The sequence below is a fragment of the Haliotis rubra genome, unplaced genomic scaffold (assembly GCF_003918875.1).
Source record: "Haliotis rubra isolate DU_JTF1 unplaced genomic scaffold, ASM391887v1 Scf289, whole genome shotgun sequence".
NCBI classification, from domain to species: Eukaryota; Metazoa; Mollusca; class Gastropoda; order Lepetellida; family Haliotidae; genus Haliotis; species Haliotis rubra.
In genome coordinates, this window is record NW_025766956.1 from 1198324 (window position 1) to 1213890 (window position 15567).

General features: G+C 38.5%; 1 protein-coding gene across 1 annotated transcript in view; it reads right to left on the reverse strand.

Moving 5' to 3' along the window:
- The window catches only part of LOC124281749, a 48963-nt gene continuing 33396 nt past the window's right edge, over window positions 1-15567 (reverse strand). The window contains exons 11-23 of the mRNA XM_046717724.1: window positions 15252-15445; window positions 14718-14913; window positions 12618-12788; window positions 9518-9649; window positions 9188-9327; window positions 8840-8950; window positions 6906-6972; window positions 3090-3257; window positions 2605-2730; window positions 2076-2175; window positions 1114-1181; window positions 913-1006; window positions 1-476 (exon numbers count right to left, since the gene is read on the reverse strand). Coding sequence (XP_046573680.1) covers window positions 209-476; window positions 913-1006; window positions 1114-1181; window positions 2076-2175; window positions 2605-2730; window positions 3090-3257; window positions 6906-6972; window positions 8840-8950; window positions 9188-9327; window positions 9518-9649; window positions 12618-12788; window positions 14718-14913; window positions 15252-15445 — 1835 coding nt within the window. The 3' untranslated portion in view covers window positions 1-208. The remainder of the gene's footprint in view (window positions 477-912; window positions 1007-1113; window positions 1182-2075; window positions 2176-2604; window positions 2731-3089; window positions 3258-6905; window positions 6973-8839; window positions 8951-9187; window positions 9328-9517; window positions 9650-12617; window positions 12789-14717; window positions 14914-15251; window positions 15446-15567) is intronic.

Here is a 15567-nt window from a genome sequence, read left to right on the forward strand (position 1 = left end):
CATTTCAGAATATATGGTATTCAATTTACTATCGCTACTTATATTTAAAACATTTCACCTGTCACGTACATGAACATTGATTAATATCCTGAGTACTCACCATTCACAAACTAAACAGCACTAGCATTTGAAAAGGTTGGCTGCATGTACTATACATGATTTCATTTTAGAACCTATGGTAATCATTTTGCTATTGCTACTTGTATATTTATTTAAAACTGGTTTCAACATTTATCCTCCCATAATCATGACCATCTACATTCTGGTAAGTGGTAAGTGCGTCATAGGTATTGTCTGTGTCCCGAGGGGATTGCCCTGACACATAATTTACATAACCCTCAGTACTGTGGCTTTTGTCAACAGTCACCATCTGACCATCGGGAATCTTGTCGTATACGTCATCTTGCTCTGGGCGGACCTGATCATTTGCGATGACTTCATCTCTGCTCTTCTTAGGCCTCTCCTTGTGTGCTTTTCTGTAAGAAATCAGAACCTTTGGGCATGCATATGTATGTCAAAGAATGGATGCACTGTTTAATAAGTAACGTAATTAGACGATTAGACACAGTGGAGACATTGCATGATATAATCGACTTAATTTTAGCACAGTGTTTGCCCATGCTATATCTTGATGACTGGCAGATACCAGTGAATGTGTGAAGCCCATTTCTGGTGTCCCCCGTCGTGATATTGCTGGAATATTGCTAAAAGCTGCGTAAAAGAAAACTCACTCACTCACTTGAGAGTAACATGGTTACCCAGTATCATGACATTGTTAGTGCTTCGTACACCTTTCGCGAACCCAGTGGGACCATCATTCATTCACAGTTATTCATTTTTTATTCATAAATATATGGCAAAGATTGCTGAACATTGTGGAAGGAGTTCGTACGTATTGAATCTCAAACATACCTTCGTCTACGGATAACCACGACGACGATCACAACAACGATGACGACAACTGCAGCAACTAGTCCTCCGACCACAGCAGCAATTGGGAACGAAGCTGTAATTAGATGTACAGTTATTAATAGTTGATATGGTCTAAATGATTCCTATCAGATACATTATATGTAATGAGTCAAAGTCAGGTTATTTATTCTTGAAACATACCTTTTGCTGTAACTTCAATTTGTTGACTTGTGGTGCACCCATGATTTGTGCACGTGAAAGCGTAAACACTGAAAATAACGCAGAAAAACTGTATGTATGTGTGCGTGCGTATATGTATGTATTTATGTATTATTTATGTATGTATGTATGTATGTATGTATTTATGCATGCATGCATGCATGCATGTATAAATACATGCATGACGTTAAATGTGTTGTGTTAGTTAAAGTGTTTTTACTCGTAAAAAACAGATGTCTTCCCCTTCCCCCAATTCAACGTTGAGACCTGAAACGATTCATTTGATTCCTTCAATTTCAAAACGTCTATATGAAGTATAGAAATATGAAAATACATATTATACATATTTTATAGTAGTACATGTACATGGTTGATGCTTCAAAGCTTACTAGTAATTGGTATTGGTATTAAGTATACAAAATTCGGTGAAGATGGGTGAAGTGATTTTAGAGTTATGCTCCGAACACAAACCTACCCTTCAAAAAGCCCAAGTCCAAATTGTTGCCATGGAAGCAAAAACATAAAATTGAAAAAATCTCAAACCCCAAAAGGCACATATAGATGATATGGAGAAGCAGTATACCAAATTTGGTGGAGATTTCTCTTGTAGTTATATAGTCATGTTCCGTAAACAATTGGAACGCCGACGCCGACCCAAGTGTATGACAGCGGTTTTGATGTAGATCGGCTGACGAGTCGGCTCTTCATGTTTGTGCCTTGTCAGTGCATGATTTCACAACATTCGTCACTGGCGTTTGAAAAAACGTGTGACAGTGGTGAGCCTGCCATCAGAGCAAGTAACAAGTCACTACTTTACCGAATGCAGAATATGGATCTATATGCAGCATAAAGATGTATTACTCATGAGCAAGTGTTGTGAAATGCATAGTATTGTAAATATTCACAATACAAATATCAGATTGTCGGTGTCATCAACAACTTACTTAAATGTTTCTCCTGCAGGGAGTTTCCCGTTACAGAAAACGCCTGGCAGGTTTCCAGTGCAATCTTTCTCCCCTAGCGTAAAGGTCAAAGTGGGTTTACCTGTCAATAAAAATATAATCATAAGCATCATGTATCAATGACGTTTTGTATGTGTGTTGTTAAACATCAGAGCATTAATCCGGATGTATCGCGATGAAACAATCCAGTATGCATAATCCAAATCAGTCACTGAGCCTAAACACCAATATTTATGAAATTTTTGGGAAAATGATCACCCAACTAAGTCAGTAACACTTAGCGTTCTCGAAAGGGTCTGCAGTTGCACGGACATTTGTTGACCTTTGAGAAAGCAATTTGTACATAATTGCAGAAGGCAGCTGTATATGTCAATAGAAAAAAAACATCCCAGGAGCATTTATTGATTTATATTAGTTTAGAATCCAAGATACCATAATTATGTTTTTTATCCCGTATTAAATATTGTAACCACGTGTCAGCTGTTGCAGTAAGGATGTCACCAATACTCACCAACATTTCCAGCAAGCCAATCTGGCTTTGTTGCCCTGTACTCCACGTTGAAACTATATCCACTGGCCACATTCCAGTTAGCAATTTTGTTATAGTCCGCAGCAGAGGTTGTTGCGCGACGTTTTCCTGCATAATTAGCACCAAGTAAACAAACAGGAACGTCATATATATTATTTCTACGTGAAGAGAACCGGACATTAACATTTGCAGTTGTATCATTTTTATTCACATTAACAAGTTCCGAAAAAGTTCCAATTGCTAGCATCGCCAGAAAGCTGGAATATTGCACGGTGCGGCGTTAAACAACAAACAAACAAAGCAAATTGCTTGCGACATAGTATACACACTATTACAACGTTAAATATGGGGGATTTTGACCACGTCAACAGTGATTATTTCACTCATTTAAGTGATATGTTTAATTGCAAATAAGAAAAACATCGCAATATGAGATTTGCAAGTATTTCCGTCTACAGTATACTCACTGCTTTGTCCACAGCTTGCTCCTTTCTTACACACCATCATCCCGGTGATATTTACTTGACCGTTTGTTCGATCATTCAGACACTTCGGGCAGATGTTCAGTGTCACCGTTTGCTCTGTTTCTCCTGCTCCTTTTTTCACAGATTCCATAACTGCCGACTGCAGTGGGGCTACAAAATAGACAGTGAATGTTTAAGTAGCATTTCACCTAAGAATCATGCAGAGGTGAATAAGTCCACAATTTCATATTCACTTGAAATTTTGTCATTCTCTATATTTGGCCTTGTAAAATGCCATGTCACTCAGAAATGTGTTTGCTCTCAGTATTTTTCATTAATTAGCCGTCAATTAGAATTCTACGAAATTGACCCAGAATAGCATGTGAAAATGTACGAATGCTGCTTTTCAGTTGACAATATTGTTAAAACTATTCGTGCTGTCAGAATTATTTTACTTTGTACTGAAAGAATAAATATAACTTCAACTTCAGTTATATTTGTGAAGAGTTGATGAGCACAGCTCCGTAGCAACAGTTGTCAGGGTATTCTAACATATGTGAAAATTACTCAATTTGATGATTTTTAGGAACATTTATCTCTGGGGGTGTGTGTTACTCACCAATAACATAAAAGCTAACAGATTTTCAAGTACAAAATCCTATCATAGTTATTTTTCTTAAGTACTGAAGTAAAATATGTTGAGTCATCAAAATTATACTTTTCAGTAAATGTGCGATTACCTTTCATAATAAAAAAATGAAACGAGAAAGTCAGTGTTGACTTTCTATACTTTAATCAAAGATTAAATGGAATATTCCCCATCAAAAACGAAACACAGACAAAGTACTTTTAAGAGAAGAAGAAGAAGAGGAAGAAGTAATGTTTATGATATAGTGTCACGCATATAAATACAAATAATGCCCGGCCATAGGGCTTACGAGACACTTTCATAATACATACACGCTTAAAACTAAGGTATTACTCAATAATACATTCATACTGGTATTCTTACATTTGTCATCTGTTCAAAGCCTTCAGTCATTCCTGGTAAAGTGAGTGAGTTAGTGAGAGAGTGGGTTAGTTGGTTAGTGGGTTAGTTGGTTAGTTTGTTGACTGGTTGCTTGGTTGGTAAGCTGGTTAGTTAGTTTAGTTACTAAGTTTGAAAAATATTTGAATAAATAAGTATAAAAATAAAACAAATCCTTTCAGTTTGTCATACATCCCCATATATTACTGATTCATAATCTGTCATACTATCTTCCGTACACCAATCCTACTCCGACAAACAACATATACCTATTATACATTAGCTAAAACCAATCAAGGGGCGGTGGGTAGCCTAGTGGTTAAAGCCTTCGCGCCGAAGACCCGGGTTCGATTCCCCACATGGGCACAGTGTGTGAAGCCCATTTGTGGTGTGCCCCGCCGTGATATTGCTGGAATATTGCACAAAGCGGTGTAAAACCAAACTTACTCACTAAAACCATTCAAACGAATCATGCACTCATTGAAACAGACAAACAGCATATGGCCATATATTAACTATAAAACATTGTCACTAATTATTCATTCATTCCATCTCAAATATGTCATTGTCATACAGTCTTTCATACATTAACAGCTCAGTTAGCTATACCTATACATTCACTGTAACACATATACCATATTTATCAGTCATCTATTCACAATAACCATACATACACATCTGTTCCTCATTCAACTCTGTCATCACTGTCGGACACATTTTCATACACTGTGTGTTCAGGCCTCTCAATCAAACAATGTATCTGTACATTCATTGCCAATACAGCAATCGTACTAACATCATACATAATACTGCAATAGTAGTGAAAACGGAAATGTGTTTGTAGTTACGCCATTCTTAATAGTGACATTGTCAGTGCTAGCTATGTTTAGTTTTTTTACTGCACTAACTTGGGCTATACACGCCAGTGTCTTATTATCCCCCCGGCATGTAATGCGGGAGAATATAGTCGACGCCTCGTCCTTCTGTCCGTCCGTACGTATAGTAATCATTTTGTTTCCGGAGCATAACTCAAAAACCGTTCAATGTTTTTCAACAAAACTTGGTAGATATATCAAACCGAACCTAAGGTGGTGTCTTTTTCTGTTTACAGATTTTTGTCATTTTTATTTTTCTCGGTTTCCATGGAAGCGATTCGGACTTAGTCTAAAGGGAGGGGTGGACTTCGTTTCCGGAGCATAACTAAAAAAACCGTTCAATATGTTTCTGCAAAAATTGGTAGATATATCAAACAGAACTTAAGGTGGTGCTTTGTGCTGTTTACCGATTTTTGACATTTTTATTTTTCTCGGTTTCCATGGAAGTGATTCGGACTCAAAAGGGAGGGGGTAGGTTTTGTTTCCGAGCACAACTCGAAAAACTGCAGATTTGTGATATTTTTATTTTTCCCGGTTTCCATGGAAACGAGAAACTTAATCTCAAAAGTGAGGGGTGGGCTTCGTTTCCGGTGCACAACTCGAAAACCGTTCAATATCTTTTAACAGAACTTGGCAGATATATGAGACAGGTCTTGAAGTGGTGCCTTTTGCCATTTACAGACTTTTGTGATTTATTATTTTCTCGGTTTCCATGGAAACGATTCGGACTTAGTCTCAAAAGGGAGGGGTGGACTTCGTTTCTGGAGCACAACTCAAAAACTTCTTAATATCTTTCAGCAAAACTTGGCAGATATGTGAGGCAGATCCCAAAGTGGTGCCTTTTGCTGTTTTCAGATTTTTGGCATTTTTATTTTTCCCGGTTTCCATGGAAACAATTTAAACTTAGTCTCAAAAGGGAGGAGTGGGCTTCGTTTCCAGAGCATAACTCAAAAAGTTTCAGCTAAACTTGGCAGATATGTGAGACAGATTTATATTTGGCATTTATATTTTTCATGATTTCCATGGGAACGATTTGAACTTAGTCTAAAAAAATCAAGCTGGACTTTAATAACTGTCAGATGATTTGTTCTTTTAAATATTTGGGGGCGCCGGGGGGATATGTCATCTTCTGATGACTCTTGTATTGGTTGATACATGTCAAAGAATTCTATTTGCGTAGATCGATGTTCATCATGTCGGTCACTACATCTGGTAGAGGACATGTAGCTTGAATATTGCAGATTTGGTCGTTAGAGAACTAACAAATAAACAAAATGATATCATATGGCTAGAAAAGTTCACTCACTTCTTGCAAAAATACACACACCGCTGACGAATAGCACAAATTTTAAACACCTCTATTCCAATGACATCACTCACTGTGTTAAATATAGTCATTAACACTTCCGTTTCTACACAATTCTGGTTTGGAAATCATATGCCCAATGCAGAACACATTTTCGTCAGTTACAAGCAACAAATACTCAAATTATTATTGATTGCAAAATGCTAAATTTCAATTTTAATATAACTAGAATTTAAAAAAATGTGAATTAGATACAATCGGGACCCCTCACAAGAGATCATACTCGTGTAATTATTTCGTGAGGCGTATTGTGTGACTTGGAAACACAATATCATCAAATCATAGGTGAAGACTCGTGAATTCCACTGGACACATGTCAAGTGGTAGCAGCAGAGTTCAAATTTGAGTTAATACATTACAGGCACGTTCCGAAACCGTACAGGTTACACTGTACGTAAAGATTTGTTATGACTGGAAATGGTTTCGTCACTGTTATTAACCAACTACAGGTTTGCTGAGTGTTATAAATAATAACGACACATCACAGCAGTTAATACTAAGTATCCAGTAAATCACCCAGTCGAAATGTTAGTCAATAATTCAATACTTACCACCTCCCACTATGTCTTTGCTTACACCGACAACAGAGCCTGCAAACCCTTTGTTGTAGAGACGTACCTAGTTACAGAGAAAATATGTAGAATGAGTATCATTTCAGAGTCTTTGTGACGATAACAGTGATGTAATAATATATAATGACGCAAGGGACTCGACAAAAACTTGTCACGCATAATACAATGCCGCCTTCGAGTCCACTCATCTCTCGGAAACGGTTACGGTAAACAATGTTCTCAATTTAACCGTTGGGACATTACGTCCTGTTTCATCCAAACTGGATGGCTTAGTTCGACGCTTATGTTCAGTGAGTCGTGTTGCTCGTCCAGATATGACTATCCGAAGACCGCTCAAAGAATCCTGGCATCTCGCTTGACTGTCGGCAGTAAATGCAGAGATTAATGTAGTCGGTTGGATCATGGCCTGTATATCGGCATGGGTGACGCATGTTTAAAAAGATATCACAGCAGCCCACGTAGATATATGGTCAACAGCCGTTGTGCAGGTACCATTGATATTCAAATAATTTTCGCGTGGTAATTAGGACAAAAGTTTGAAGGCAGAAACAAATCTGATATAATGCATTGTTTGAAAATGTCGCAATACACACAAGGCGAATTTGCGTTACACAGTTTGCTGGTGTACGGGAGCACAATTTGTATGTCATTTTTCTTGACCCGTTTTAACAACCAGAGTATACTTCTCGAAAGCTGATGGAGATAGCTAATGAACAACGGCAGACGATAGAGCAAGGAGTGTTAACATGAGGATTCGAATTCTGTGGAGTCATTAATTTCCTGCAGGCTGAGCAATTTCTTGAACCCGAGGGAGAGGACCAAATGGATTAAAAGCCCTTACATTTATCTATTTAAAGTTGGAAACATTTTGTTTAGAAAACAGAATAAAAATTAAGAGGTTTCCCGCGCATCTGTTAGGGGAGATAACTTCTCTGGATAGCGGTTGGAGGACCACCTAGATTCAGAAACAAGATTTAGGAAAAAGGCAATCAAGTGAAGGACTTATTCGTAAGGAGTGTGTGTTTGAACAATAGTTACTTGTCCAGAATGAATTACTGTCAGATGTAACGAGTGGTGTTGGCGTTGTTCTAGTTAGATGTCTTACGGATTAGGTGTGATCTGGAATCTTCCAGCACAGCATCCAATCTAGCTACTCTGTACAATATATAAATTTCTAGAGTGAGTGAGTATGGTATAAGGCCGCTTTGAGCAATATTCCAGCAATATCATGGCGGGACACACCAGAAATGTGCTTCACACATTGTACCCATGTGGGAAAACGAACCCTGGTCTTCGGTGTGACGAGCGAACGCTTTGACCACAAAGCTACACCACCGCCCCATAATTTTCTGGAAGATACTTGCGGCTATACAATGGGGTAAGCACATGTCGCTGTCATCTCATGTGTAGTGAAAACCAGCAGTTGTCTACATATCACCTTCTTAGCCTCGACATCCAGGCCTGTTTTCGAAGCTTGACCACTGTTGTGGCTAGATTAATTTTACCATCATATCATTTATTATTTCGCTGTTGCCTCTGCTCAATCAACGTTTGTTTTCTGCGTGGCTGCATGGGGAAGAATTAATGTGACTGATGAAAACCAACACATGAAATTTTAGATTATTGGTACATTTTGTCTCAGGAATACATACTTACTGATGACGTCGACACAGGCCAGAGGACAAACGACAACCAGGTAATAGTATACGCTCACTTGACTTACATTTGAGGGGCTATCTTACACCTTACGACCTGATATTGTCTTTATGGCCATGTTGGAAATTGTGATGATGCACCAGTCTCACTTGGCTCGGGTTCTTCATCATTTACAGTTGCATAGATTGAAACTTCCTTATGAACATATTAATCGCATTCTTAATGAGTATAGTGATATGCCTCGTGTCTCAACTCACCTCGAAAAGATACTTGAATTCTGTAGTTACGGTCACCTTCACATTCCAAATGCAGTCCCCGTTATTGGTGAAGTTCTCATTCTTGCTTATAGGATTATATGTCGACTGTTGCTGGTGAACAAATATAACGACAGGTGGAAGCAGATTTGTAATGAGCTCGTAAAAACTAAAAAATCAGTCAGGAAAGTATCACATTCAGGGAGAAATTAATATTTTTTTATCTAACTTTGAATAATTCCACTTTCCCTGCATATCGCTCTAAAACAATTCACTGATCGTAGTTAGAAACAATGCAGAGTGCAGCCATAGCTTCGTATAAAGAGAGATTGATCAAATAATTCAACTTACTTTTGTGAAATAATGCAGATTGGCGTTAACAATCCGTCCATTTCTACCATCTTTCTGTTTGGGACACTTCCACGACACTTGTACCTGGTTAAACACATCAGTGATGTCCTCGACTTTCAGTTCCAATACACCCGTCGGCTCTGGGAATATAATGAGAACGGCTTGAAGACTATTGAAGCAATTGAATAGAAAAATGAGTTACAAAGCAACAGGTGTCATATATGTAACGTGTATCCACAATTGACTGTACTCGTGTGTGTGTGTGTGTGTGTGTGTGTGTGTGTGTGTGTGTGAAAATAATAATGTTTTTATTCATCTTAGTCTTTGTACCTGACTCCATCGTCATCTCAGGGCCGCTTGTGATAATGGCTGAAGCACCAATGCGTGTTTCAGCTGCTATATCAAACTTGTAAAGCCAATAGTTGGAGAGATTTCCAAATGTGTACGTCTTGATTCCCCACCCTGAAATGTACAATTCCTAACTGCACTCTTCTGTAAAGATAACAGAACATGAATATAATGTATCACAATATCATGTATCACAATCCCCACATGGGTACAATTTGTGAAGCCCATTTCTGGTGGCCCCCGCCGTGATATTGCTGGAAGATTGCTAAAGGCGACGTAAAACCATACTCGGTCAGTCAGCCATGTATCACAATAGGTACACAAAGCTGGCAGTGACAAAAGTTCGGAGAATGTTGCTTCTTTTACTCTTTAATAAGAGTGTCATATAAAAGTAATGTTTAACATTTAGAAAATGTAAATGCATTTTCCACCATTTATGGATTAAATCTCAACATAGCTACATTTGTATTTCCATAACTTGCCATTTTAACATAAATGTGAAAAAGTTGTCAGTTGTAACATTGTAACATTTCTGTTGTCCGAAAGAAAGGTCTACTCAAGTCCTGAGTTATCTGTCCTGCCCAAATTCACCTGTCTGTCTCTGCCCTCCTTTCCATGATATGGAATGAATCTGAGTGGGTAAAATGATCTACGATACGATCTACGATTGAGTCTACGATACAAAACAATTTCAAACCACATTTAACTGGCTTCATTGGCATGTACTGGATAAAAGAGCATGAGTGTGAGAAGCATTCCAATAAGAGCACGAATTGTCATCGCATCTGTGTCTCTCCAGTTTCCTTTCCTAGCTTGGAAAAGTCGCTTCCCTTCAGCATTGGTATGCTGGACTGTGCGACATGGTCACAATCGATGCTTTTCTACAAAGGACCTTAGAGGATGTTGTGTGATTGGGGCCGCGATATTGATGATCAGAACTGTTCCATCTTTACCTTAGTTACATACTGCTCACCGCTTGTGTTGGTAGAAAGAACAGAACACTATCAGAACTGTCACTGCTGTTACTAACACTTTCTTCAGAGGAAGGTTCGAACTCAGAATGTGATCCACTGTCAGAAGGTACTGCATCAGTACCACCACCACCATCATCATCGCGAAAATTGCTTCAATCTCAAACTTGCTCGACGGTTCATCTTTGATAGATATTTGCTTTTCAAAATCAATGGTAATCATTTCCGAATAATTGAATTGAAACTTTTTCACAGCAATCAGTATTGTAATTTCAGGAATACACTGAATACTGAACATTTATATCGAGAAATATAGATTTAGCATACCATCAAAGTGGACTCCGAGGCTCCACTTGATGGGACACGGGTTAAAAATTAATTATACAATGAAAGTATTCATGTGGTGATATTACCAGAACCGCAAATATTATTTAAAAGTTAAATTATTATGTCTGGTAATGATATATCTCAGATTTCATATTTCACTGACCAAGTTATTTATTACCTGAAAACTGAAGGGATACTGTGCAGATTTTTCCACTGTACGTGATAATGAGGTTCTTGAACGCATTAATCAAACACAAAAAACATCTGTCAGTTTGGCTGTACCTCTTTATTGAAAATCCCCTTGTAATGATAGACAGCTTCTCTTCGATCCTCCGATAGGTGTCGCATCGCGCAGCTCAGCCAGATTAGCGCTGAACAAAAGTAAAACCTATCGAAATGTTTCTCCATAATATACAAATTTGTATTCTGTGAAGAAACAACAGATCCATATTTCTATGCTTTCGATGTTGGAGTTTTGTTTCCTTTTACAAAGTGGCTATTGAGTGCGTGAGGTACTACCCCTATCTTTAGGAGGTTTTGTCATCTTTGTAGTCAGGTGGTCGGTCTCTTGACGGACATTTACTTGCTGACATTGAAATGTGTGCAAGTCTCGAGATCCGATGTGCTTCAGCGCGAGTCCAGCTTTCCGTGTTCGAACTTTATTATCCGATACCTATGGGTTTACAAATATATTGCGAGGCCTCTCTGCATTTCAACTTTTTATGGCAAGAGTTTGAGCATCATTGTCACGTCGACTAAAGGATTCCAGTTAGTCCAAGGCATCATCTGTTAAGGCAGAGGTTCAATGACAGTTTCAGTTTCGTCGGAAACGGCATTCGTACACATTATATCATGATTGTTATTATCCGAAGCGCCTGTTTGGATAGTGTTTCTATTTCCTAATACATACCATATTTGGAGCTGACTGCATTTCAAGCATAAAAATTGCTTAATTGACGCAGAGAAGTTGCCCTTTTCTCCCTAAACAAGAGAGAATAATTAGACAAACCTTGGCCAAAACCTAGCGTGGTGACATCACGTGATACCGAGAGGGAGCTGTTTTCTTCTTGAAAATGTTTAACAAAGTTACTTTTATCGAAATGACAGAATACGGCGAACAGTGCAGAACGTTGTAAAACAAGTACCATGAGTACCAGCAAGCCATTCGTTTTCGTGCAAGCCCGATAGGTTGCTTTGTATGTAGTTAGAATTGAGGGTTTGCCCAACCTTTTTAGCAAAAATCATGTGTAAACCCGGGTAACGTATAGCGAGTACTTGACGGATTGATACACGAGCCGGTTTTGGCCTTAAACACCTCAATCCATAACAAAGTTGTTGTCAATACTGATTATTATATGAGTAGTTATGGAGACCCGTGTTCAATATTCAACACATGGGTACAAAGCATGACGCCACTTTCTGGTGTCCCCCCGTCGTGATATTGATGGAATATTACCAAAAGCGGTGTTAATTAAACTCTCCCACTTCAAAACAAAGTGTGAAGGCATAGCATGTTCAAAAATCTCGTGTACACCCTTCAGTGTTACATGACAGCCAGATTTGTTAAACGGGAACTGAAGTGAGTCTATGAAAAGGTGCATCTATATTGACTTTCAGGATATTGGAGTCATGTAAAGATATATAGATCATTTATGTTTCATCGATTTTTATGGTATCTATAAGGGTATCCTGTATATGATCATACAGTTATGTGTGAAAACGCCAATTGGTTCAAGACCATTCATTAAGATCAAACCATAAAAGTGTGAAATAAACAAACACACCTGAAAGTGCTATGAACTTCAGAGTGTAGTAACCCTCGCTGTCTTCCTGTTTTTCATAAATAGTTATGTTGTACTGAGTGACACCAGGTCGGGGTTGTGGAGGATCCCATGTCAGAGTTATCTCGCTTGATGACCTGCTCTGTGCCTTGAAGTTCGTAGTGCTACCAGCGCCTGAAATGCAGACCTTATGTATTTACATGTACTGTAGTATTCAGCAAGTTAACAATATCTTTAAAACCGTAGTTCCTTCCATATTCTGGCATGCAAGGGAATATTTGGGGACACTAGAGACAATGTGAGTGTGAAAATGTGTTCGAGATGAATAATGATATTATCAGGGCATCCTGCAGGTCCAGTTAACATATCCCTTGGGTTCAACATCATACCACAAAAGAAAATACCGAGGAAAAACTACAATACAATTATTTCCTTAAAATTATTGTAACGCAAACAGGACACTTCATCACGTAAAATGAACCCCACTTGTACTTAAATCTACAAGTTTTTAGGAATCATATTGGATTTTTATCGTAAATTATCCATATATTTACTAAGACGAAAATTCTGAAACCAGATAGGCATCTTTACAATGCAAATGGAAATGTTAGTTTTTAATACAAAACATATGTTGAGCTTTAGGAAAGTAATAGCTTTTCAAACCGACAACGCCAGAGAAAAATCACTATCGAACATCGATAAAGCATGAATAGCAAGGTCAGCTACAAGAAAGTTGAAAAGCAGAGTCTGTCTCACCTCATATGGATGATGATGTCCCCATTGATTCATAACCAATATCCAAGTCTTAAATCTATTGCTCAACTAGAATATATATATGTATATGTAAGTCGATAAGTGTAATTTTTACGTTTACGAAAGTTACTTACTTCGGTAAAATATGTAGCTGTGTAACTAATTAAAGTTATACTAGTTCAGGGGAAAAGGTACTTTCTTAAACTATAGGTGGGGCTAGAGCGAACTGTATGTGTTTTTCAGTTCACGACTAACTGACGGGCTCTTCCGGTTACGTGTCTGCACCCCTACATTAAGATGTACATTGCCGTGAAAACAAATGATAAACAGTTTGAAGACGGTTTACGTTCGAGTTAAATATCTTCACAGTATTGTTTTGGTTACGTCTGTGTTTATCGTAAACCATATGGTGCAGCGTGAACGTCGCATTGCTACTACCAACGTAAGTTTAGAACAGTAAATCCTGATGTGAAGTTGATTAGTCCACGACGTTCCACGTGAAAAACCTCATTTGGTTTTTAAATAACATTTAGCGGTCTTAAATCAACGATAAAGGATCGCAAAATTGAAAACAGGGTAGCTTTATCTTCATTCTAGCACGACTGATCAGCATTTTAAAACTGACTCCTTGCCGACAAGGCATGAAAGGGACTTTTCCTGGAAATTGCTTGGAACCTCCAGTTGAAGGACAGGTTGTTTAATGAACAAAATAACACATTTTAAACAACATAATGCTTATTCCAGGAACCACTATTCTTGAATTTGTAACAAATAGCATAAATAGATTACCCAAAGATACAGTTTGTACTGTGAACAAGAACAATTTTGATTATTTTTCTCAAGCGAATCTCCGCTACTGTAGGACAGCCTACTCGCCCCCACTTCAAGCGGTGAATTCGATCAGTTTAGACGCCGCTAACTTTATTCACGGAACTAATTATTGGTAACCACGCTGCTATTCCTAATTTGGAAAAGCCCTTACCTGAATAAGGCCCGGTTGAATTATGGCGGAATACTGTCGCTTTTGCGCTGCTGACGAATTTTCCCGCTTCGAAGTTTATTCAATGGGATTAGGCTCAAGAAATTCTTCTTCAAGCCATTCGCTTTTTACTTCAAAAACATTCAAAGATGCTGCCAAAGTAGAAATCGCCGATGTCCGACATGTTTGTTTACATACAAATGGGTCAACGAGTACATTGTATGCCTACGCGGTCAGTCGGTCGCTTTAATGTACTAGCGGTCCTTAAACTGCCATTTAAATACGGTTGTGATGAGCTCTCAGCCAATCAGAATCCAGTATCACACAATGTCGTGTTAGAATAGTTAATATTATTACAATATTTGTCTCACCTTCCTCGGGTGTGTGTAGATTAATTTGGTCGGTTGTTCCTGGCCCCTCTTCATTAACAGCTACAACGTCTATGGCGTAGGATGTATCTGGGTTCAGGCCTGTTATGTTGTGCTGTATGGCGTGGGCGGTGTTTTCAATGTCAGTCTGGGTTATCACCACAGTCATGGTTGGGTCACATTCGGTCTCCATCTTTGTCTGTGAAAAGACAATACGAACATAGCTTAGATATCAGAGTTTACCTGAGTCCAGGTGTGTTGTCAACGTTGTACTATTTGTTGTATTTGTGTCTATTGCAGTGTTTGATCCACGCAGAATGGTCAAGATAACATCATTAATAGACATGCACTTGCTTTTCACACTTGACTGTTACTTGAGGGGATGTCAGTCAGGAAGCATCACTTCTTAACCTTCAGAAAAGGAGGGGGTGTATATTCACCCCAGAGACCGTTCTACAAATATTTGTATTATCTTTAGGCTCAGGTCCTTAGTATATAAACTATGAATGAACAGACAGTTCGATATAGCATACTTACAAAGTTTGCCATTTCTCTGATACATTCAGTGCAGTTGATGATGACCCGTTTCACACACACTGAGGGACTACCCGTCCTCACGTCGACAATGTATTCATGGGTCTGCCCGTTCGGGTTGACTGGTCTGCTCCATTCCACAGCAACAGAGCGGGGCGTGTTGTCAAACGACTTCAGATTGGTAACTATTCCGGCAGCTGAAGACACAATAACTTGTGAACACTAGAGATCTTGTAGTATTCCAAACCTATAAGGCAGACTATTTTTTGACGGGAATTCAGTTTCAAATTCTAAATTTATTTTTGGCGTCTATAAACGC